We start from the raw sequence: 25,368 nt of genomic DNA on the forward strand, positions 1-25,368 counted from the left end.
CGCCTGAACCACTGCAGCAGTGTCTTTCCTACCCCTCCTCCCTGCTTTCAGAACCCCCTCCTATGCTTACAGTGCCCTAGCAGCCAGAAGACTTCCGGGCAAGTCACTGCCTGCTTAAAGACCTTCAAAGGGCCTCACAGCATCTGCAATTAAGGAATAATCCTCACTTGGGCACTCAAGCCCTCTATGATTAGACTCCAACACACTGTCTTCAGCTGTATCCATGTACTTTCCTAATTCTTCCATCCTCTAGCCAAATCACTTTCCAGAGCACAGCACCACCCTATGCCTCTCTTCCCCTCCATCCCATATCTCCCACAACACTTCTCCTTTGAGATCCTTCTCAAATGCTACTCCATTTAATCCACCAACAAATATTTCTTGAGCACCTGCTATGTGCCAGGCACAACAGAAGAGCCTGAGAATATGAAGGTGAGCAAGGCAGACATAGTCCCTGGCTCAGGGAAAGGCCTAGTGGGAGAAACAGACACTGAGAAAGGACTTATCTCATATAAAACTCTGCCAGGACTTCTCAACCAAATATGACTCACCTGCCTTCTGTCCTTTCAGTACTTTGCTTGTTCACCACGGCCCTCTCCACACTCCCACCCCCATCACCACCAGCACCTATCTTAGAGTAATTTATATGCATTTCTTACTGACCTTCTGGATCAGAAACTTTTCAGCTTTAGAACGTGGGATCTGTGTCTTAATCTGTCACTCATGACCCTTCAAAAATCACTGTGTGACCCTTGGTCTGACTCTGGCAGAGTGGTGAGGAAGGATCCTGCCTCCTCCTAGAACCGAGGGCTCTTCCAAGGGCTCTGTCACCCACTACTGGCCTCTCCCCATCCCTCCCATTTCAGGCCAGGAGCTCCCCCCTTGTGCATACTTCCAACTACTTCCTGGACGTCTCCTAAATCTCCTTCTACAACCCCTGGCAATCACCTGAGCTCCCCCAGAGCCTGTAATCCAGTAGTTTCAGCAATTTTAGACTCATGATTGATGATCTCATCTTTTTCCCCTGCATCTCTCCCAGTCCCTCCCTCCAGTCAGCCGTGAAGTCAGCCACTTCTCTGTTGGGACCCACCTTCCCATCAGTGCTCCTCATCCAGCTCCACACCACTGCCATTCCTCGAGTTCTCTGCCCACAGCCTCTGCTCCCATCCATCTTGCATACAGGGACCAGATTAACTTCCTAAGCAACACGTTGGTCAAATCGTTCCTTTCTCTGAAACCTTCCATGGTTCCCTATCACTAAGAAGGCTCCTTAGCATGGACTGCACTCAGGGACCCAGCATACGTCTCCAAATATACCTTCAATTATTCTCTTCTTAAGCTCTTTCAGATCCAGCCAAACTAACGTACTCTCTGTCCCCCAAACGTGCCAAGCTCTGAATCTTTGCACAGCAGTAACATTAGGCTGCCATTATTGACTCTTCCAAATCTTACCCATTTTCCATAGCAGAGCTCAGAGCAACCTCCTCTGTGAAGCCATGCCTAAGCACTTCAGCTGATTTCCCCAATTCTGAATGCATAAATATTTGTTGATTTTGCATGATGAGATGTGATGCCTCCACTAGCAAGTGACTCTCAGGCCAGCTTCCCCAGAGTCATGTACTCACCCCAGAGAGAATGCTATGGGGTGAGAATACTATGGGGGAGAAAAATCAGAGTTGTTTGAATCCATTCCATTTGAGTCAGGCGGCTCTAAGGAAGAAAATAATCTAGGCTGGGTGAATGTGTTAACAAGCACAAAATTTTTTTTTGTAAAGCCAGTACACAGCCGTAAAAGGATCCCATTTTCCCAACAATCCTGGCAGGAAGGCAGTGCAGGATTCTCGTTCCCATTTTACGAATGAGGAAACTGAAGTCCAGAAAGCCTAATTGGCTTGACTCTTCTGAGATCGGCCAATCATCGCCGCCCTAACTTCCCCTCACCTGTAGGTTCAGCAACAGAGTCTCCTCAGACGTGGCGGACCCGGCGGGCAAGGACGCTTTAACGCAAACCCCACTGCCGCCAGCCCGGCCCGCCGGGCGCGCCACCCACCCCGCGGGCGCTGCCCGAGTCACGAGTTTTCCTCGGGGACCCGCCCCCTTCCTGCTGATTGGGTAGCTCTTGAACCATTGCTGTCCTCTGATTGGTTGCTGCCTTTTCGGCTCTCCCAAAGCTCCTAGACCGACCGGATATAGGGACAAGGTTTCCGTTTCCGTTTCCTCCTTCCTCCCGCTTGTCCTCCGGTTGCCGTCGCCACCACAGCGGCCGCTGCCGGGCGTCGTGTTGGTGGTTCGGTTGGCTGGTCTCAACGTCGGTGTCCGTGCCGTTGAACTGCGCGCCATGGCCGAGCTAGATCCGTTCGGCGCCCCCGCTGCCGGCGGCCCCGCGCTGGGGAACGGTGTGGCCGGCGCCGGCGAAGAAGACCCGGCCGCGGCCTTCCTGGCGCAGCAGGAGAGCGAGATTGCGGGCATCGAGAACGACGAGGCCTTCGCCATCCTGGACGGCGGCGCCCCCGGGCCCCTGCCGCACGGCGAGCCGCCGGGGGGTCCGGGTGAGAGGGCGGGCGCGCTTGGGGCGGGAGGCGTGGTCTGGAAACTCGGCCGGAGTGGGTCCGAGCGCTCCGCCTAACTCTTGTTCCTTGGTGCAGCGGGCGGGTTAGGAGGAGGGCAAAGAGGAAGCGAGACCCCGGCTCGGGGAGCCGGCTCGCTGCTCTGGGTGTGAGCGCCCCTGGGCGCGGGCGGAGCGGGACAGCGAAGAAAATAGGGCGCCCGAAGAAGCCCCTTCAGTTCAGGAACTTTTCATTGAGCGCTTGCCGTGCTTTGAGCCTGGACTCTGAAGCAGCCGCATTGGCGCAGTTTGGCCAGACTTACAGGCAGCTCTGAGCCCAGCACGGATCCAGTTATTGGGAAAGGAGAGCAGAAAAAATAAGAGTAGTAGTATCGTTTTTGAGACATACAATCAGAAAGGGCAGTGCAATTCAGCATTTAAGCGCTTAAGGTGTACAGAATGAGGAGTGAATAGGGAACTCAAGAAGGATGATCTAGCCCTGGAAAAAGAAACTCTGGCCAGCGAGGGTTAAGAATTTCGCCATTTGTCAAAGGTAGTAGGGCCAGGACTTCTGGAGCCCTACTTCCTCTGGAAACAGCTTTGGTAGGCATTGTTGCCTGAGCAGACCTAAGATTGACCTGGACCAGTCTTTCAAGAAGTGAACAAAGAATGTAGTGTGGCCTTTTCTCAGAAAAACTCAAGGGGAAAAAAAAGCACAGTAGGATGTCAATTTGATCTTTGAATGCCTTGCATGTGGGTGATGCTTAGGATTGTGATGGGAGGAAAGGTATGAGAGTAAGAGATCTTATGGGGAAGTAGAAAATTAGCTAGAAGAAATGAGATGTGGCTTTTCATTTACTTAAAAAAACTCCACTTAAAGGAGAATAGGATACTGGTGGGGCAGATAGGAGGGTCTGCTGCTTCAGCCCTGAGGGGCCTGGGCAGGCGACAGAAGTGGAGAAGCGTGCTGGGCGTGAGGCAGGAAAGAGTGTCGGAGTCTAGGCTTTGGTGCGCTAGGATAGTGCTCTTAATAAAAACACTCAGACTCAGGAGTCTCAAATTACTATGCCAACCAATCAGAACCTCTTGGGAGCGTGGGTGGGGAGACAGCCAGTTTTGCAGCCTCTGGGTTTTTATACTACACCATGCCACCTCCTAAGCAAATTGGTCCCTCAGTAAGACTCTGCCTGAGGTCATGTAATATGCTTGAAAGTGCCTTTGAGAGCAGGTAGGTTGGGTTCACCTGGGCAGTGGCTGGGAGATGAAGTTGGCTTTAAGTGGTTGGGGGTTTTTTGTTGTTGGGTGGTCTTTAACGTTTGCCTGAGAATCATAAAATTTACTTTTTAGATCCTTAGTTTGCCCCATTCATTTAATAGTAGAGAAAACTGAGTCCTACAGAGAAATAACTTGTTGAAGAAAAAAGGACAAGTTAATAGCTGAGCCCCAAGTCCCCACCCTTAGACTGTACCATATTCGGTTAGTTTTCGTATGGGTGTAGTGGGATAAGAGATTGTCATTTCTGAAAGGCGCTCGTGGCTGTCCGGGGTAGGACGGAGTTGGGGGAATCAGAACCTATAGTTAGAAGATTTTCCTGATTCAAGGACAGTGTTACTTTTGCTCGCTGTTGTATTTCCAGTGCCTAGCCCGATGACTGGCACATAGTAGATACTCACAGAAATGGGCAAAAATGGCAGGTCCAAGGGTTCTATATAAAACCCGCAGATCTTGGTGATGTGCACCTTGAGGAGGTAAAAAGGGAGAGAATAGGGGCCAGCCCAGTGGCGCAGTGGTTAAGTTCACCCACTCTGCTTTGGTGGGCCAGGGTTCACCAGTTGAGATCCTGGGCACAGACCAACATACTGCTCATCAAGCCACTCTGTGGCAGCGTCCTACATATAAAATGGAGGAAGATGGGCACGGATGTTACTTTAGGGCCAGCCTGCCTCACAAAACAAAAAGGAGAGAATAGAGTCGGACATATGGGTCCCTTGTGCATCAAGCTTTCAGCAAAGGGAAGGAAGGTGTGATTGCTGACTTAGTTCCTAGGAAGGACTTTCTTAGTGAACTAAGCATTTAGTGACTTAAAGCCAGGCCTCTGACCGTGTGGTTGAGGTTGGTAATAGTGCAGTGGTCAGCACTTTGGGGATTAGAGAGCTGGTTGGACAATTTCCTTTTCTTTCTTTTCTTTTTTTCAAGAAGCACTCTAGTGGTTAAGAGTCCCTGGTATCTTAGACTGCTCAAGGATGAGTTTAGCTTTGTCGTCTCAGGCAACGTAAATAACCACCACTGCCCTGCCTCAGTTTTCTCCTCTGTAAAAGGGGCACATACATGCCACATAGGGTTGCCAGGATTACATTAGCAAGCACCTGTAAAGTGCTTACACACAGTACCTGGAATATTATTATTATTACTACACATAGTACCTGGCTACCATTTTCCTTGGAAGTAGGGCGAGAAAGGTGCTACAAAGCCTGTAGCCTTTGGGGTGTACTGAGGAAACATTTTAAGAGGGAGCTCTGTATCTGTGTTATACTTAGGTGTATAGGCAGGAGGCTCAGACAGAGACTGAGGAGAGAGGAACATAATCTAAACTCCCATGGAGCATGGGGACAGGCAAAACCCAGAGGGGTTAGGCCTGAGTCATGGATGACTCCCTTGGTTGTCGGGAGAACCAGACAAGAGGCCCTGAGTTGAGAGGTGAGAGGTGACAGCCGGGTAAAGTGGCTCTGAGGATGTTGAGGAAGAACGAGTGCTCCAGAAGGAGGCAGCATAAATCTAGAGCTGTTGCAAAGCCCTCAGTAATGAGGGGGGAGGGGAATAAGAGGCAGTTAAGGAGGTCCTGAGAGAGCATGGCAGTGAGGCACTATTGGTTATGTTTCTCACAAGTCCTTTCTTGGAGGAGGAGCAAGAAGAGCGGTAGAGGAACTAAGGAAGGCTTTCTGGAGGGAGAGGAATTTTGGCAGCAGTGGTGGAGAGAAGTTCAGAGACATCTTGTGAGTGGTCTTTAGCAATACTGCACATTTACGGTATGCCAGGTGCTCTCCGTGCTTTCGGATCCATGCAGTAACTGCAGGCTGAGTGGTGGTGTCATCCTATTTCAGCTGAGAACTGGTCATCGTGGAAGTGAAGCTGTGTTCCCAAGGGAGCAAGCTGATATACGCATGGCTCAGCGGGGACTCAAACCCAGATCTGCTTGACTTCAAAGGGCTGGGGAACATGAGAAGTCTAAGATGGGTCTGGGACAGAGCCTTTCATCACTGAAAACATATTCTAGCCCTTGTTTCTGTCTGGAGTTCCTGAGATGCCCTAGGAAGTTTCCTGCTGGAGCAACAGGTTGCTTAGCTTAGTTGTCCTACTAAGTCAAGGCCCTAGATGTCCTTTCTGCATGTTTCTGTAGCAACAGACGATCCTTTGTCTTGAGCCAGTTCAATGTGAATATAGGAGTACAGTAACTAATATAGAGCTCAAAGCACTTGCCATTGGATCTGGAGAGGTCTTCAGACCTAAAGGACAGGCAGCACGTGGTTTAGGAGGAGGTATGCAATGAGAATTGCTTCTGGTTTTGTGTATGCACTAGTGATCAAAGGCTCTTCTACTGGGAATGGCCTGGGGCTCGAATATATTAACTGGATAGTTGGTGTGTTAGCTGTAGTACATTAACCAGAATGTAGGCCTGGCCAGACAGGCCATTGTAGGCTCTAGGATTTAAAACTATCTCATTCTTGGAGCCGACCCCACGGCATAGTGGTTAAGTTTGGCGCACTCTGCTTCGGTGGCCCAGGTTCGTGGGTTCAGATCCTGGGCCTGGACCTACACCACTTGTCAGCCATGCTGTGACAGTGACCCACATATAAAGTGGAGGAAGATTGGCAAAGATGGTAGCTCAGGGCTAATCTTCCTCAGCAAAAAAACCCCCCAAAACTGTCATTCTTTTCTTAGACAATAAATTTCAGGTCGATTAAAGAGCAGCTTTTTTTTTTTTTTTTAAGTACCAGAAGAAAAGTGAATATTTCAGAGTAGGAAAGGACTTCAGCATAAAAGCAGATGCAGAAATCATAAAGGAAAAATTGATAGTGTTTCTGTTACACATTTAGTAGTTCTAGGTGTTAAATATCACAAACCATATGAAAAAACAATAGGGAAAATATTTGCGATATGAGAGGATGGATAATACAGAGAGAATACCTAGAGATCAACAGCAGAAAAATGGGCAAAAGTCAGTTTAGTAAAGAAGAAAACCAAATGTCAGATAAGTGATTGTCATAGGAAATAAGATTGACATAACAAAGGTATCTTAAGGTTATTTTCTGCTATCAGATTAGCAAAAATTTAAAAACATGGTAAAACTCAGTCTCTAAGTATCAATGAAGGTCTGAGAAATGGGGCACTCGTGCTGTTTGTTGTAATAGAAACTAAGGGGCAAGCGGGTAGTGGTTTAGAAGTCTTTCAAATACGTATGCTGTGACCCAGCCATTCTACAACAAGGCGTTTATTACAGCGGAGCAATTGAATATGCCCCCAAAATACTTTTATTAGTTTTTTGGTAAACACTGTATTTCTAAAACTTGATAGAATGCTTAAAAAATTGTATAGGTACATGGCACACAACTAGCTTAAAGTGGTAAAAAGCCACTGACACAAACTGTAAGAAACTCATGTTTATGCTGTCATAAATAAAACATAGGAGTAAAACAATTAGGGAAATTAAGAACAGTATGAGAAATATGCTGAAATAATCAAGGTACATAACCAGTTGAAACATAGATTGAAGTCGAGGTAGTTTGGACTCGTGTCAGATTATCAGATGGTCTTTCCTCTTGACTCTGGGCTTGCTCAGGTTTTGCACCACTTTTTGAAGGCTGATATCTCAGAATGCATGCATTTAATATTTTTCTTATGTATCTTAAACATAAAAATAAATTTAGGAATATTATTAATTATCTGGTCCTTTAAGAGCAACTTATTTACTTCTCAAGGAACCCTATGCATATTCTAAGGTCGTTTGTGAGGGGCTGATACATATAGGTGTGTTGTGAGGATTAAAATTTAATGTATATAAAATGTTTAACACTGTCCTTGGCACATTGGAAACACACTTTAAGTGTTTTCATACTAAAAAAGTTGAGAATTTAATGATACAAAAATGGATTACTAAAAACATATGTTGTAGGAATCCAGTTTTGCTGAAAGAAATTTTCTGAATATGCATGAGGTAAACTAAAAGGATAGAAACCAATAGACTGAGTAATGAAATTACATGGCATTTTCTTCTGTGTCCATTTTCCGTTTTTTAAAAGCAATGTTTTGGTTTTAGATACACTGGGGAAATGATCTATGAAAGTTTCAATCCTCCGAAAGCCAAGAGGAGGGTAGTTGGGAGAAACAAGAGAACCAATGGAATAGATCAAATGTTTGGGTTGATTTGGAAAATAGGCAGCTCAGGTTGGGTTTAAGTAGTTAAAGAAGACCAGAGGAATAGTTTGATGAAATCTCTGCCTGTTAGAAGGAAAGAATGAGGCAGAGAGCACCCTGCCCCAGGCGTCTGGCACAGCTGTGCTGTTTCCACATACTGCCCTGTGAGGGCCTCTGATGGTGGCCCACAATGACTGCTTGGCCTTCCTTTTACTACTGAAGGATACTTCTTATGTCTTTTAGGTTCCTCTCTCAACTTCCCTCTCCCACTCCAGGCAATAAGATGGTCATCACAGTTTGAAAAAATTTGGACAAAATAATAGAAGTCCTGCAAAGTAGGTAGTAAATGTGGGTCAAACAACAGATATAAAGTACAGAATATATAGGTAGAAGCTAAACTTTTTTTAATCACTGGTCTGTTTACTTTTTATTGAGGTGACATTGGTTTATAACATGTAAATTTCAGGTGTACATCATTATATTTTGATTTCTGTGTAGACTATATCATATTCACCTCCCAAACGCTGATTACCATCCATCACCGTACACATGTGCCGTTTTACTCCTTTCACCCTCGCCTCTTCCTCTCTGTTAACCACCAGTCTGATCTCTGTATCTGTGTGTGCGTGGTTGAGAAACTCCGTTTTTATGGTGCCTGTGTTGAGGCTTTCAAGGGAAGGCAGAGCAGCCTCTCCAGAGGGATTAGGTGGGGCCCTGTACAGACTACCTCTTAGTGACGACTGCTGGGTCAGGGCGGGGCTAGAAGCACCTGCTAATCGGGCTAATCAGATAACTGAACTAGTGAGACACAGAATGGGTTTTAAAAAAAGTGGGGCTAGTGGGGACTGGCAAATTGACCAGAGCATGCTGCACGAAAAGGCTGCCTCATTTCAGACAGTTATTGCCAATTGAAGACTGCAGGCCCAGGATTGCCAGATTTTCTTTCTGCCTTCCCCTCACCCCCAAAACCTAGAAGTCCTAATTTTGTGAAATTTCCTGACTTAGTACTTTGTGTTTTAAATAAAATACATTCAGCCTGCGGACTACCATTTTGTACCCTATGGATGGAGAGTCTCTAGGTCTTACTTTCTCGTATTTCTGAGATGGACTTTCTCCCTTAGCTTATGAATAACTAACTGTGCCAATAAGACCAGATTGTACACCACGCTTTGCGTTTTTGCAGCTTGCATCCTTGAAAACACTGGTTTAATTTGTTATGTCCAGATCTTGCTGTTCTGGATTAATTCCAAGTGGGTTAGAGGAGTTAGCAAGAGGTCTCCATTGTAGACCCTTAGGTGCCAAACCTGCTCCAGCCACAGGATGGAGAACTTGACCCCCAAGAAAGCACCTTGGTTTCCCATGAGGCCACACGTCTCTGCTCACTGTGAAGAATTCCAGGCCACACTTTTTATTTGCCTTCTCCGGAGCTTTCATGGAGAAACACTGTTGCTCCATGAGACTGCTCTGCTAGGCTTTCATGTGTTGTCTCTCTAGGCCAGAAACCAGACTCAAGCTGTTGGGCTTGGGAACGGGGTCCACATTTTGATGAAGTCATTTGTCATTTGTGTATCAGCATATCTTGGTTTCGTTAAATAGAAAATTGTTCATTGTTATATCTAGTACCAAGCACGGAGATAGCATTTAGTATCTTACAGTACCTATGGCGTACAAACAATACTGCGTTACTCTGTAACCCTTTTGCCCAGCATTTGGCCAGCCCTGATTGACAGACTGAAATCTTCTGTCTTGCAGATGCTGTTGATGGAGTGATGAATGGCGAATACTACCAGGTACAGAGTACTCTGATTGTGTTGAATGATAGTGGTCAAGAGTCTCCCTTTCCTGTGATTTGAATTGACTGACCTAGAAAGGACCCTACTCCTTTGACTTTCCTGGATGTATCCTTAGCTGGTATGTTACCTGCCAGAGTGGAAAGATTTGAAGAGAAGTGATGTTGATAGAACATTCTTTTAAAATGTTATTGACCTGGCCCTAGTGTTACCAACTTTCTTCTCAAGAAATGACCCTTCATCATGATGATGGTGATGGCTCATTTAAACACTCTGTGCCGTGTGCTGTGTCAAGCACTGTTTTTACTTAATCTTATTTAATTTTCACAACAACCCGAGGGGCCTGTATTATTGTTATTCCTGTTTTACAGATGAGTAAACAGGCACACAGAGGTAAATTGCTAAAGTAACAAAGGTAGCATGTAGTGGGGCCAGCATTTGAACTTTTGGATTGTTGGGAGTGAAGGCAGCTGGTATTTGTGATGACTACCATTATTTTCTTTCTGTATCCCTAAGCTTTCGGTTGCCAGCCCAATTTGCATTGGCTTAAACATAGGGAATTTACTAGTATATATAATTGAAAGAGCTCTGGGATAGGGTAGGTGTCTTCAAACCAGGACTCTGACTCATTTCCTCGAATGCTCTGGCTCTCCCTGCTGAGTGTGGCAGATTTGTTCTCAGACTTTTTTCATGGTGGTGAGATGGCAGCCGCACTTCCCCGTCTCACATGTGCATGCGTGTCATATTATCTAGAACCAAATGGGGTTTCTCTTCTTCTCCCAGCTGCCCAAAAAAAGTCCTGCATTTCTCTCTGGATCAGGGGAAGGTAATCACTGTCACCTGGGGGAATAACCTGGTGCTTTCCTTATGCCTGGGTTTCTGCCCATCCTTCAACCAGTGGACTGGCAAGAAGGATAAGATTAGTCTAATTGGTTGAAACCAAAGGTGGACGAACTTTTTCTCTAAAGGGCCAGATAGTAAACATGTTAAGCTTTGTGGTTCGTAAGGGCTCTGTCGAGCTACTCTGTTGACGTACCATGAAAGCATCCATAGGCAGTATGTAAATGAACGGGCATGGCTGTGTTCCAGGGAAATTTAATTACAAAAACCAGCAGTTGGCCTAGACTGTGGTGTCCCATCCTTGGTTTAGAGCTTGGCCTTCAGAGTGAGACAGAACTGGGTGCAGAATCTGGCTTCATTCCTTACTAGCTTTGAGTTTGGACACATCCTTTCTCTGTGTCTTAGTTAATTCCCCAACGGGGAAGCGGGAATAGAAACTTGCCTTGCAAGGTGTTTGGGAGATAAAGCTTGTATTGCGTGGAAAGTGCTAGTAAGTTAGTTACTAATACTTGAAATATTCTCTTTCCAACTTTATTTATAGTCTGGTTAGGTTGACCTGGTAATAGTTCCTAATTCAACAGGTGAAATAATTCTTTAAAGATTAAATTCTGGTTGAGTCTTTACCAATTTGTTTATCAGCTCCCAAATCGAACCTGCTGTAAAGAAGAGTCCGCCCCCACAGCCCCCACACATCGTGACTCATATTTGCCTTTGTCTTCCCCTTGGTGTGACTGTAGTGACGATACGTTTTCTTTCGGACCCTCTCTGTCCTAGAATTCAGTATATTTTGAGGAAGGTATTAAGTGACCTTTTCCCTGCATTTAGAAGTCTCAGGTTCTAGGCCTTGTCTCTGCAAGGTAAGAAACAAAGGTACTTACCTTTGTTATTGAAGATACCGCATAATCTCTGTATCAAGTGGGGAAGCTAAAACTGATCATGCTGTTTCCTAGTCAGTCCATTACCAGCCCACCCCCGACTTTCCTTTCTCCCACTCACATTCCCTTCATTAACAGATAGGGTGACAGCTCCTCCGCCTCCTCCTCGATTGTAAGGATTAAGTGCAGTAATGTTGAAAGCTCCCTGTTGGCACGGAAGGTTGTGTTGTTACTTTTAAGGTAATCCTTTAACATTTGCAATAGCCCTCAGTGTGGTACACAAGCAGACTCCTAACCTGGAGGAAGCGCATTTCAGCAAGGAGTTTCTGGTACTGATAGAGCACAATTGTGTTTTGTGTTAGGAGAGTAATGGTCCGACAGACAGTTATGCAGCTATTTCACAAGTGGATCGATTGCAGTCAGAGCCTGAAAGTATCCGTAAATGGAGAGAAGAGCAGACGGAGCGCTTGGAAGCCCTTGGTAAGGAATCCCTTTCCGTCCTTGGCTGTCTGTTTTCAGTGGACTAGTTGATCTTGACTCTACTTTTCTCTCTTTGTAACTTGAGTTAGCCATAGTGTCCTTGTCTAGTCTTTAGGAAGGTATTGTTCTCAATCTGCAGGTCAGAGGGCCGCCCTCATGGAGATGCTTCATAATATGCCATTGTGTGCGGATTAGGGCAGCTCAGAGAGCGAGTGCATCCTCTCCTCTCAGGAGCAGAGCGGTGCTGTGGGAAGAGCCCTGGACTTGGAGTCTAAGACTGGGTTCAAGGCCCGGTCTTAACTCTTACCAGCTCTGGGCTCTTGCTCAAACCTTTCGGAGTCTGTTTTCTTCATCTGCAGAGTAAGGTCAGTGTTACGACCCGAGGGTTGTCTGAGATGGTATTTGTGAGAGAGCTTTGTAAACTCGAAGGTCTTATATCCACATCAGATAGTCCATTTCACAGTCTATTTGTCATTTGACAGCTGAATTGAAGGTAACGCTTAATAGGAAAAGAGAGGTGTCTTAGAAAACATGTACAATTTGTTTTTCTTGCCTTAATACCCCTGTAAGGTAAGTTTGTACATTTTTATGGATGAGGAATGTAAGGATCATAGGTTGAATAAGTTTTTGAATCACACAGCTATGAAGTGGTACAGTCCGAATTTCGGCTTAAGTCTGCCCTGCTTCAGGGTGCACACTGTCCCTTCCGCCACACTGCATTTGCTGGTCAGGCCGTCTGGCCGGGCAGCTGAGCCCGAGATCAGTGACAGCCAGCCTGGCTTTTGGGGAAGAGCTGTGTGCGTGGATTGTGAGCTGTTGGTCAAGATCAGGAGAGTTGCTGTCCGTATGTGGTGGGTTGGGGAGGTATGTCAGAGTGTGGGGATGTTATCCACGAGATCGTCTTTTCTCAGCTTTTTATTAAAATTTAAAACACAGAACAGTTGAAAGGAGTAAAATGAACGTGTGTCCTATTGGGTTATCTTTATATAAATGAAGTGTGTGTGTGTTGTGTGTATGTATATGTATTTTGTACATGTATTATGTAATGTATTTTGAATGTAAACACACTTTTTTTTTTGCTGGTCTACTTTAAGATACAGACATCATATATTTCGTGCCTAAATATTTTGTTGTACATCTAGAAATAATGACGTTCTTGTATGTAACCACTCTGTCAACATTATTCTTCCTTCTTGGGAACCACTGAACTAGTAAAAACATAACTCCGTATTTTTCAGATGGGGTAACTGACACCTAGAGATAGGAAAGAACTTGACCCAGATAACCCACCTAGTTAGTGCCAAACTGTTCTCTCTCCAATCCAATTCATGTGGCTTTCAGAACAAAGGGCACATTTATATATGAAGCTTTAGAGTACTATCCAGTAGTAATTTCTGTGATGATGGAAATAGTCTGTATCTGTACTGTCCAGTTTGGTAGCCACTAACCATATGTAGCCATTAAGCACTTGAAATGTGGCTAAGTATGACTGAGAAATGGAATTTTAAATTTTATTTAATTTTGCTAAGTTTAAATAGCCACATATGGCTATTAGCTCCTGTACTGGGTAGTGCCGCTTTAAAAAGATGAAAATAGGTCTCTCGTGCCAGCAGCCATGGTCCCTGCTGCTGCTGCTTGGGGGTCTCTTCTGAGTAGGCCTAGGGGCAAGAGTTAGCTGGTATTAGTACAGCTGGAAGTATTTTTCGTGTTACAAAACCCAGCTTTATCTTTTCTCTTTCCCCAAAGTTTAACAAAGTTGTCTTCTCCATGGAGCCAAGTACACTTTGGCATCTGGAAGTACTGCATTTTCTTTTGGGCATTTTGGGAATATTCCATGAAGTATTTTCTTCACGCAAGATGCTTTCCTAAGGGAAGTAAAACATTTGGCCTTGCATTCCAGTTGAAGCAAATTAAACTGGCCCATGAACTAGGTGTTTCTTTATTGGCCCCTTTTATCCTTGCAAGAACTGAGAAAGCACAAGATGCTAAAAATAGAGAGCCAGTGTCATTGGTTTTCAGCTTAGCTGCTGGCCACATTGTCAAGTAGTTTTCCTTGCTGTGAACGGCAGTGAGGGCAGCCAGAGGAGGAGACGGCTGCAGTGTGCCCTGCTCTCTGAGCAGACACTTCATCCTTCCCTCCTGCCTCTCCTTCCCAGATTCAGAGAGAGTGCATCATGGTTTGAATCTTGGTCCCATCCAGCTAAGCGTTTAAGAATTCTAAATTCTTATTGCCATAATAAATCAGCAAAAGCAAAAATACAATTTAAAGTTACTGTTTTATGCAGTAACTATAATCTGCAGATGGTCACAATTTTTATCTAAATTAGATTAATTTTTCAGAGATAAGTTTCTGTAATATTTTGTTCCTAATATATAACAAGATTTTAGGGCCCACTTCGCCAGCCTGGGTTTGGTTCCCAGGAGCAGACCTACACCACTCGTCTGTCAGTGGCCATGCTCTGGCGGCAGCTCACATGAAAAACGAGGAAGATTGGCAGCAGATATTAGCTCGGCAAATCTTTCTCAGCAAAAAAAATGAAACAAGGTCATCAGACTACATAGAAAATACTTTCCAATCAAAAAGTAATTTTTTGGAAGTAATTTCACCACTCTTGAAAAGAAGACCTTACATTTTAAATTTGATATGTTTCGGTTCTTTGTCCACATGGCATGGTCGGCCCACAGCATCTCGCATTGCGTCATAGTGCCCTCCGTTACACACAGACTTAATGCATACACTTAATGCCAAGGACAGACACGCACCAGAAGTTTACTGTATATACTTGAGTCATCCGTGGAAAACCTGAGTAAAATAATTCTCTTTCTGGGTGGTAGGTCACCTTCTGATAAGATAGATAACAGGGTAACAAATTCTTTATAATCTGAAACTTTGGGGGAGTTCCAAGCTGCTATTAGGCTGTTTTTTATAGTTACAGACACAGCCTTCTCCAGATTGTTACTCTAACACGTTTCCTGCAAAGGCCCTAAAAATGCCCCCAAAGGCTTTGCTGCTTCCCTTCAGTTGGTTACTTGCCACCACCACTGCTTTCTACTCTCCTCCTCGAAGATACTAATTACAGGTTGGCCTCTGGCTCTGCACTGTCCACACTCTCATCTGGATCACTGGTGACTGTCTTCGGGTCACGTCTTGTATTAATAGGCTTGCTTCCCTTTCTTTCCCTCCTTTGGAGGCAGCATAATGAGGTAGAAAAGTGAGAGCTTTAGAGTCAGACCTGGGTTTGAATCTTGGCTCCGCCACTTACTATAACCTGGAGGAAGGTACTCAAACATCCTGAGCTGTAGTTTTTCTCACTGCTGAATGTGGGACTAGAGTTTTCCTTCTTGGGATTGTTGTAAAGATTAAATGAGGCATGTGTAAAACACCTACTAGAGAGGATGTTGTTAATATGAAGTGTCAGTAATTTCAAGTGTCAACTGCAGCGATAGCTATGGCCTGTATTTCTTTCTCTCCCACTATTTAGTGACTTATGTCTCTTTAGCTAACTCTCTTAGAGGAACCCATGGTTGAACCCATAGTTAGTCCTAAGAAACTTCATGTTTGAGACTCCAATCTGGCAAACCTGCTAGGTATGCGTTTTCTCTAATTTCTGTCACCTTTTGAATAGCTGTTAATAATGATCCCCGCCCACCCACTGCAGTTCTCTCCATTGCTCTGCCATTGCTCTGCCACAGACGCTCTCTACCCTCTCAGCAGGAGCGGATGTTCTGCACTCTTCTCCAACTCTAACATGTGTGTCTACTATTTCCTGCTTCCTGAATCCTCCCTGCCTCTGGCAATTTTCTTGAAAGCTCCCTGCTTCTCCTAGACGTGTTTGTACCCTCTTTAGTTAAGAGAGTGCCACCTTGTCTGTTACAGAACCGTTAGTTGCAGACCTGGGCTGTGGAATATAGTTTGTGGGAAGATTTTGTTAAAAGGTTATCTAATATGCATAGTCCACCCAGAACTAATGTTAGCAGCGTTATGAAAGAATCGTTCCTAATTGCTTTTCCCCAGTTGGTGCCCCAAAAGGCTTTTTTCTGTGGAAAGTATTTCAACCTCCCCTTTTCCCAAAAACGCCCCCCCCAAACTAGTGATTTACTAAATTGTCAGTGGAGATGAACTGGTAAAACACCTTGAGTAGAATTGCTGAGATCCAAGAGCTGGATGTACCAGCAAGGACAACAGAATTCTGTCTTCCTTCCCAACTATTCTCCCTCCAACATGCACACGCACACCTGCACACAGCGTAAGTTTAAGGAGACTAAATACAGGGCCAGCCCCATGGTGTAGTGCTTAAGTTCGTCATGCTCCACTTCGGTGGCCTGGGTTTGTGGGCTCAGATCCCAGGTGTGGAGCTATACCACTCGTCAGCCACTCATGCTGAGGTGGCAGCCCACATATAAAGTGGAGGAAGATTGGCACAGATGTTAGCTCAGGGCCAATCCTCAGCAAAAAAAAAATAAAATAATTTTTAAAATAAGGCTAAAATAAACTGATGAAATGAACTTCAATTTGTGTTTTGCCTCATTTCTATTGTTCTCCTTTTTCTTCCCTTCAAAGATGCCAATTCTCGGAAGCAAGAAGCAGAGTGGAAAGAAAAAGCAATAAAGGAGCTAGAAGAGTGGTATGCGAGGCAGGATGAGCAGCTCCAGAAAACGAAAGCCAACAACAGGTCAGTCCTGGTGCTTCAGCAACAGCTGGTTTCCAAGGCTGTGTCAAATCCATTTCCAACAGCCAGTGTAGGTTCTCAGCTGCAGGTCTCTTTTTTGTGAGCACAATTGAGCCAGTTCTTTAGCTATCTCAATTCAGTGTTTGGTTAATGTGCACCACCTGTAATGGTATGATACAGCAAAAGGAAAAGTGATTTCATCGATCGAGTCCACATGTCAGAATGTAACCCTGAAATGAAAGGCCGCTTTCATGAATATGCAAAGACCTCAGTATTTGGGAGATGATCGTGGACTTGGTCACGTTGCGTGTCCTGAACACAGCCCTGCCCTCTGAAAGCTGCTTCATGAAGGGGTATGTGAGCAGGGAGATGTACTTTGTGATTGGGTAACCACGGGCCTTCCAACATAGGGACTTCAGAATTAAGGGTTCTCTGGGTACTTATCTGTGTCTAAGAAAATCTCAAGTTGACGTCTTAAATGCCCTTTTCAGAATTTACTCACTTACTGAAGGTTAAATAGTTGTGGGGAGAAACACATTCATTCTCATATCACCACCGACCAGGAGTTGTGGTCTTTGCTCCGTGCGCGGAGTCCACTTGGAAGTGGCTTGGTGGGAGCGAGGCCGAGGCAGTGCTGCTTGCTTGGTCTAGCCAGTGGGCTTGGTTTCCCTGCTGGATCCGGAGTCCAGCTTTCACTCCATAGTTAGTTCACTCACTTCAGTGTAAAGATAGGCCGGTCTGGGCCTGGGGATGTTTTTAATTTCCAGGGTAAATATCCTTGGGTTCCTGTCCTTAGCGGCAGAAGTGGGTTTAAGTGCCCTTGTCTCTGGCAACTCTGTTAGATGGAAATCTGCCAGAAAAAGGGAACTGCCACTTTGCCGGCCACCCTCTGCCACTGTGGGGCAACTGTGGTCGAACGGATGGCCTGTGCCCCACAGCCGCCTTCAGCTGTCTCCTGTTGGCCTCCTTGGTTGTGTCCACTGCCCCGCAGATGCCAGGTTCAAACCTCAGGCCAGAGTCCTGGCCACCGTCCTGTGAGGAGGCACTGGAGGCGTGCCTGTTGGGTTCCAGTGGAAGGTCTGTCATGAGTCTGGTAAGGACTGCTCTCTCGTCTGGGCGTTGAGTTGCTGAGAGTGGCATCAGCTCCCGGGGCTTCTGCTGAGCTCGTGGTCAGTTTGAAGCGCTGACAAGTCCAGGCTCCTTTATCCTGTGCTCATTCAACATGAGTTCCCCCGGATGCAAGTCCAGATCTCTAGAGAAAGCTGCGGGGGCACTTCGTGTAAGCACTGCGTGAAGCCTAGCGAGTTGCCCCGGCCCGTGAGTCTGCTCAAGAACTGGGCAAAACGGGACTGACCCTCCTTGTGTCAGGGTCCTTGACACTTAAGCAAGTTGACATAACAGATTCTCTGACTCAGACAGTGGTTACGTTGGGAACGGTCTTCCCATTGCAGAAATTTTTTCAAGCCAGTTTTGCTAAACTGTATCCCTTCTGTAAAGCAAAGGATACCTGTCTGTACAGAATCGGTTCTCCCTGGAGGGAGTAATCACACCTGTTTTGAGGAGTTCAGTCTGAAAGGTTTCGTCCCTCCAGGCGTTGGTTTAGGGTTTGGCCACTTTGCTTGCCGGAATTGCAGTGTTATGTTGGGTGGTCTCACAGATGAACCTCTCAAGTTCCAGAGAGGGGAGGAGACGCCAACTCCCCGTTCATGGAGAGTGCGGAGCTGTTTAGAAACCGGGTCGCTTCCTTACAGAAACCGTGCAGCACAGGCTGACCCTGAGTGTGGAAAGCTAGTGACACACTTGGCACTCTCACTAGGGTTCCAGGGCAGATGGCATGGTTTTTACACTTTATTCCAGTTATTCTTCAGTGGGCTGAGGTGGGAGCCATTCTGGAACCACTCTGGCGACTTTTTCCAATGGCGTACCTCCTCCCCTGGAGATTTGACATCACTGACTGCTCCCCTCCCCATCCATGTTTGACTCTAAACATTAGAGTCCCATAGGACTAAAGGAATAAGGCCCATATATTAGAGATAGATATAAAGTGACTCATCTTTCTCATTGTTTACAGGTAAAAAGTGAATATTTTGAGGAAAGAAAATGAGGGTGTTCATTTCAAGCAGGTGTCATTCTCCCTGGGTAACTCTTGTCGCAGCTGGATATGTAAGGGGACCACAGAGATAAGGCAGAAAGGCAGACAAGTTCGAAAGAGGAGACTTGGGGTGGCAAGGGCCTGTTTTTGTAAGTGTGTGTCATCAGGCCTGCTGCCTTCCAGATGCCCCCACCTGCGGCCTTGGGAGCACACGTGTGCCAGGCTCTGTGCTGGGCCCTGGGTGGACCCGTCAGCAGACAGCCCCTATCTTCCTGGCTACTGTAGTCTAGCGTGAGTCCTCAGGCTGCATCTCCCTCCTTTTATTGTAAGTCGAGGCCTGAATATCACTGCACAAGAGCCATGCATTATTGAGTGACAGCCCATGGAAAAGAATTCTGTTTTCATAGGAGCCAGTCAGAAGAGTGGCTGGCTGCCACAGTTGGACGAGTTTTACCCATGGGGACAACCCCAGACCATGTCCTTTCCAAAGCATGAGAGAAACCATTGCCTTTTTACGGGTAGCTTTGTTGCTGACTTCTCACTTCTTTCAAGGCCTGTTGTGAAAGTTTGGGGAATCCCCGATTCTCAGTGATGGCAGATTGAGCCCCGCTCTGGGCTCCGACGTGGGGCAGCCTCCCGAGCGTTCCGACAGGCGTGAGGCCGAGCCTGCTTCGCAGGCCCCTGCCCTCGGGCCCGTGTCTGGCGGGCGAAGAGCAGGTGCACGGGCTGCCTGTGCTGTGTGTGATTTCCCGTTTGTTCTGATCCGTAACTTGACAGGGCTGTGCTGTCACCAACAAGCTCTCTCGTTTTGGGGCCAGCTGCAAAAGAGCAAAAAAGCCTGACATTCAAGCTTTTGTTGTCTCAGTGAGGCCTCGACAGGCATCATTAACCTTTATTTTCTTCAGGGGAAGTCAGCACAAGTTGAAGTTGATTAGATCTAGTCCTTTGTGTGGACTAAAAGGATTACGGGCTCACAGGCGGGCCTGCCTTTCCTTTCCTTCCCACTCATCCTGCCCGCAAATAACTCTCTGTTTTCCTGCTGACTCAGTTTGAGTTACAACAAGGCTGCTCTTTTTGCTTTCTTTAAATTTCCACAAAACACTTCCTATGTATAAACCAAAATGGGAAAGAAGGAAGGGTGTGTGTGTTTAAAAATAAACTGAAATTAAAATTACTAGAATTTCCCTTTAAATAAATAGGAGGTTAGGTTAATGACCAGGCATGATTGTCCTTAAAAAATGTCCCTTCCACTTCTGCACCCCAGACTGACCTGGCAAAGGACAGGGCAGACTCCTTGAGGGCGGTTCCCTGCCACCCACCGTGGACATAGTGGGCTGGCTGGGCCCAGGGATTCAGCCTGGGCGGTGGAGTCCGAGCTAGCCTGTCCCCTGTGGTGTAGACTCTTCCACCCAGCTTGCCCCCTTTCCTTCTTGTCCAAGAGCCCTGCCGTTTTGATCCGTTCCCAGTGGGAGAGTTGAGGAGGGATGGAGCTGGGGCTCCTAGGCTGCACCTTGTCGAATCGGTTCAAGGCTGGCATGGGCTGAGCAGTCAGACAGTTGTATTGAGGGACACACAGCGAGCCAGAGCCAGGACCCCTGTCTGTAGGTCTGTACACCAGACAGCTCGCTTCCAGCTGCTTTTTTGTCTAACATGGGGATTTTGAAATGACCATGTGTGTTTCCAGGATCCTGAAAATTGATCCTCTTCGGCCATTGTGGGGAAGCAGTAGTTGGATAATCCAAGATAAAACTGGCTTTGGGACCTGGCACGTGGGGGGCTGGCAGCGTTCATGCCCAGTGATATGTACTGAAGCAGGCAGAAAGGTGACACAGCTTCCTGAGCACACGCCAGCTGGCAAGAAGCATTAAGGTGCAGCCCTGTCTGTGACTTCTGCTGCCCCCGCAAAGTTGCCACTTGCTGCTGAGCAGGTGGTGTCGTCTCGAGGCCCCGTTAGCTCGTCTGTAAAGCGTGGTGAGAACACTCCGTGTCCTAGGTCGTTGGAGTTGAGGATTGAGTTGACACCATGTCTGTAAAAGGGCTTAGCTCCCAAGTGGGAGCTTCGGAAATGCTCCTGTTGGCTGGGGTGTGAGGCAAGGGGCTGAAGTTGGCCGTGCTCACTGTGAAGCCCCGTGGGGAAGCCCAGCGGAGGATCGGCGCCTGATGGAGTCTGCAGCGCCGGAAGCCTTGCTGGGTTAGGATGGAGCCTTGGGAGCGGCTCCCCAGAGCACAGTGGTGCCTCTATTGTGGGTTTGAGATGTTTCTGCTTCTCAATGTTCTCTCTTTTTTCCTGCCTGCTTGCCTGCCTTTGGGACCTCTTGCTGTCTAGGGTGGCAGACGAAGCTTTCTACAAACAACCCTTCGCTGACGTGATTGGTTATGTGTATGTTGCAAAACTAATTTCTTCTCTTGTTTTCATTCTTCTTTTCATTTAGAGTTAATACTCCTTTTATGTCACAAATTGCTTTGCTTTTTAAGTTATTTCAAATTGGCACTGTGGGGGCTGCATAAGAGTGGATAAGCTGGGGCTTTGATCCATTGATTGTCTCGCAGAATCATGACTCCCTGCTCTGCCGTTTCTTGTATTTGGGGTTTTGGAGGGAAGGAAGCTGGGTCCCTTGCAAAATGTGGGTCATTCATGATCTTGTCTGGGAAGGCTTTGGCACTGGGTGGGCTCTGACCTCTTGCTGCCTCCCGGCTCCGGGTGGGAAGGACAAGTGTCCGGTGGGGGGGGGGGGAGGTGGAAGTCCGGGGTTAGGGGCCAGTGGGGGCAGCATTTTACATTCGGTTCCTTCAAAGAATGCAGGGTTGGTTGCCTCTCCTTCGGGGCAGAAGAGTCCAGAGCCGACGGGGTTGTCTCCAATGGGGAGCTGTAATTGTTTCTCCATGGTCTTACATGTCGGAAATTGTCATCTAGTGGCCAGCTTCTGATGCCCTGTCCCCAACGCTGGCACAAAGAGGCCTGAGCCTTGAGGTTAGGGTAGCCAAAGTTGTCTGATAGGGGCCACTTTGGCTTTCCCCCCAAAGGAAAGTGCATCTTCTCTGGAAAAGTTTTTTGGTTTAAGGATTCCTGTTATCAGAGTAGTATTACCGACGACTTGGGAACAGTTCTTGCTGTTTCCTCCTCAAAAATTAGAACTAGCTTTCGATATAAGGGAGATGAGAGTGGAATGGAGGAAGAGAGCAGCTTTGGGGACGATGGACAACAGGCTGAGGGCCGTAGGGCTTGTGGTGTTGGCCTGTTCATCCCATTAGAAGACGGGGCTGGGTGTCCTGGCCCAGGCGCATTTGCAGGGAGACTTGTGAAATGCTGGACTTACAGGTGGTGTTGGATTTGATTTTGCACATTCTCTCTGGAGTAGAAATGGAGACTGGAAAAGTCGAGTCTGGGTTTGCTGGGCAGCAGGTGGCCCAGCAAAGCCAGCTGCACGTTCCCGAGTGTAGAGTGGCAAGGGCATGTCTAGCTTACCATCTGCATTGAGCTCATTCTCATTTTCTATATCTGACCTAAAGTTTCTCTCCTTGTTTCTTTTCTTCTCTTCACCTTTAAGCACAAACATAAACCATCCTTGCTACAGCCTAGAACAGTTAAGTAAACCTTTCTCACTGCCCGTAACTGTGTGTGCCATGAAGTCGCAGTGTTGTAGTGGCTCTGGGCTTCAGCGGTGTTTGCCACAGCCATCCCTGTGAGTGCCGCCCTCCGTCCCCACAGACCAGTCATCTCCATTGCTTTCGCTTTGCCCGTGATGCTTGTTGGAGTAGATGAATATAGTGTGTCTTCCCTCCTTTTAACACTGTCCTTTCGGGCTGTAGCTCCCACCAGTTAGTTCCCAGCTCAGGGTGGGCTGACCTGGACGTCAAAAAATATTGGAGCAGCATCCTACCAAAAAGCAACTGACGTTGATTGGCTCTCCAGCTATTGGACACCCACCCCTGCCAGAGTGTGCCCTGAGTGGCCCGAGGCATCTGGCTGGAGGGAACATGGCCACCTTTTGGCTGAACTGGAGAATGTCCTAACAAACACCCTCCCAGAACGGCTTCAGTCTCGGGTGTCTGCTGGATGGGAGCTTTGTCTTGAGTTCCTGTTGATCTGCCCTGTTTCTCTCCAGCCTTAGGAATAAATCCAGAGGCTCTTGTGCAGTGACCTGTGGGCTTTTTAGAAGTCTCTAAGTTTATTTGAAACTCACGACAGCCCAACATAGATACTCTCCAAGCTGCTTTGCTCGTGGTAGTGAAGGCAGTGTGCAGCAGCTTCAAGACCCGCTTTTTAACGCTCTGTATCACCAGACAGAGGAGAGCGCCCTGAGCCAAACACCTGTATTCCAACATTTTACACAGCAGTCCAGGCACCGTGCCTCGGAGAGCTGACCACGTGTCTGTTCCCGAGTCTGACTCGGGCCGGGGGTGTTAACTCTTTGGAAAGGAGAACGCCGTTAAGTCAGGCGTGAAGAGCTCACGGGGTCCTGCGTTACACCAACATGTTTTGTTGTTGCTTCCAGGGCAGCAGAAGAAGCCTTTGTAAATGACATTGACGAGTCGTCCCCAGGCACTGAGTGGGAACGGGTGGCCCGGCTGTGTGACTTTAACCCCAAGTCCAGCAAGCAGGCCAAAGACGTCTCCCGCATGCGCTCTGTCCTCATCTCCCTCAAGCAGGCCCCCCTGGTGCACTGAAGAGCCGGCTGTGGAAACCCTACACCTGCACTAGCTCAGTCCTGCTCAGTGAAGCTCTTCACAGTAATTGGGTTAATTATGTTGAGTTCTTTTGGACCAAACCTTTTGTCTTTAGAGTTGATCATTGTTGGTGATTGCATGTTTCCTTTACCTGTGTTCTCCCTGGCGTTCAGAGAGGAGGGAGCGGGCGGGCGGCGCGGAGGAGTGGGGGAGCCTCCCGGTGTAGCCACAGCTGTGCTTTTGTGCATTATTCTGAGAATAAATTTGTTTCCAAACAGCAAGCCCGAAGCTTCATTATTGACCTCAAGGTGCTGAGGTTTGGAGTGAGGAGAAGTTGCCTTTCATCATTTCTAGGGCTGAGGAGGCACAGCCATTGAGTGCCCCCCCCCCCCCCCCCCCGCCTCGAACTAAAATAGCTCCAAGTTTCTGTTGTCTGCACTAGGATTCTGTGGAGGTTTCCACTTGAAAAGGGAGTTCCCCGGCTAAACGTTAACCCCTTATTGCCACCTAAAACAGCGCTGTGAACCCCTCATCAGCCTAGACATCTTCTCCCACACGGCTGTCACTGTCCGTACTTTGGGGTCTTAGATAGTATATTTCAACAGGGGTCTCTCTGGGATATAGAGACTGTAGTGAGACCCTCACTCCTGTGGGTTCAGCCAGTAAACCTGAGTCAGGATGGCGTTAGCATGGGGCCTAGCCCTGTCACTGGATTCCTGGAGCACGTGTCAGTGCCATCCCTAGTACTTCACTCATTTCTAGTGCCAAATCCTTCATCTACACCTTGCCGGCCAGTACAACAGCCGCTCGGCATGTGTGGCTGTTTAAATTTAAATTAATGAAAATTAAACATACATTTCTAGGCCTAATTACATTTCATAGGCTCAGTGGCCACGTGTGGTTAGGTAGTGGCATCTGAACTGCACAGCACAGATTACAGCACATCTGCATCATCACGGAAGTTCTGGATGACATTGATCTACACAACAGGTGCTTCAAGGAGACTGCTCCATTCAGGCATCAACACACTGTCAGCCCTCAGAACCTGTCACATTTTAGGTGATGGTTCGAGCAGCTAATAAAGCCATATTTCAGAAATCTGCTGCTAGGTACCCGATAGATTTCCCAGTTGGAGCCTGATGTCAACTCTTGTACCACACTGTGGAAGGGGGTTGCTCTTGCCATTGCCAAGAAGGAACGTCTCCCATCTCTCCTGTGGTAATTATGTCTGGAAGGGAGAGGAACCTTCACTAATTTTCCACCTACATCCCCCTGTCCAAGCTGCTGCTTTGGGCATTCCTTGATCTGCCCCACAGTTCTCTTCATTCCTCCCCTTTAGCCACCTTTGATCGTACTGTTGTCCACTGACCAGCTGTCATCTCCAGGCCTTGCTAATGCCATTGAAAATGTCAGAATCCAGTTTAAGAACTAGCTCAAAGGTTTCCTCCACACTGCCTCTCCTTGCTCCTGCCCCTGAGCTCCCATGGCCCTCTATGTGGGGCAGCTTACCTTTTGGTATTGTCTTACTGGTATCATCTGAACTGGTCTTGCCTCTGACACCAGATGGTTTCTTGAGGGTGGATATGGCAGCTTAAGGTGTCAGTAAAGTTTGTAACATTCCCAAGACCAAGAGGTGACTAGATAACATGACAGAAGTTATACAAGAGGACTTCCAAGGCTAGGTCATAAAAGTCAACGCCGCTTATGGCTGGTTTGTTGGAAAACACAAGCTGGTAGTCCTTGAGCCATCAGGTAAAAAACTCTGCCACCCTGGAGCCACCATGCTGTGAGGAAGTGCAAACCAGCCCACGTGGAGAGACCAACAGAGAAATGCCTAGCCAGTCCCTAGTATTCCAGCCTCGTGCTGAGGTGGTTTGTTACGCAGCAGTGATCTGGGATTGTTTCTAATGCCTGCAATACCCCGTGGGGCTTCATAAAAAGGAGGGAGTTGGTCTAGGGACTCAGTGGGTGCTCATCATTTAGTTTCAAACCTCTT

At 47.1% G+C, this 25,368-nt stretch overlaps 1 protein-coding gene across 6 annotated transcripts in view; it reads left to right on the forward strand.

The window, feature by feature from the left end:
- Nucleotides 1–1,968: 1,968 nt before the first annotated feature.
- Nucleotides 1,969–25,368, forward strand: part of CLTA (clathrin light chain A) — a 51,829-nt gene continuing 28,429 nt past the window's right edge. For 2 of the 6 annotated variants that reach the window (XM_070595749.1, XM_008540143.2), the window contains exons 1-4: nucleotides 2,195–2,549; nucleotides 9,710–9,747; nucleotides 11,825–11,942; nucleotides 16,504–16,615. In XM_070595749.1, the coding sequence (XP_070451850.1) occupies nucleotides 2,339–2,549; nucleotides 9,710–9,747; nucleotides 11,825–11,942; nucleotides 16,504–16,615 (479 nt within the window). In that variant the 5' untranslated portion in view covers nucleotides 2,195–2,338. Of the gene's footprint in view, nucleotides 2,550–9,709; nucleotides 9,748–11,824; nucleotides 11,943–16,503; nucleotides 16,616–21,030; nucleotides 21,085–22,252; nucleotides 22,289–23,200; nucleotides 23,654–25,368 lie in introns of those variants that run through there. The other 4 variants (XM_008540140.2, XM_070595748.1, XM_008540141.2 and 1 more) reach the window with 4 other exon arrangements.

The sequence above is a fragment of the Equus przewalskii genome, chromosome 26 (assembly GCF_037783145.1).
Source record: "Equus przewalskii isolate Varuska chromosome 26, EquPr2, whole genome shotgun sequence".
In the NCBI taxonomy this organism is placed as follows: domain Eukaryota; kingdom Metazoa; phylum Chordata; class Mammalia; order Perissodactyla; family Equidae; genus Equus; species Equus przewalskii.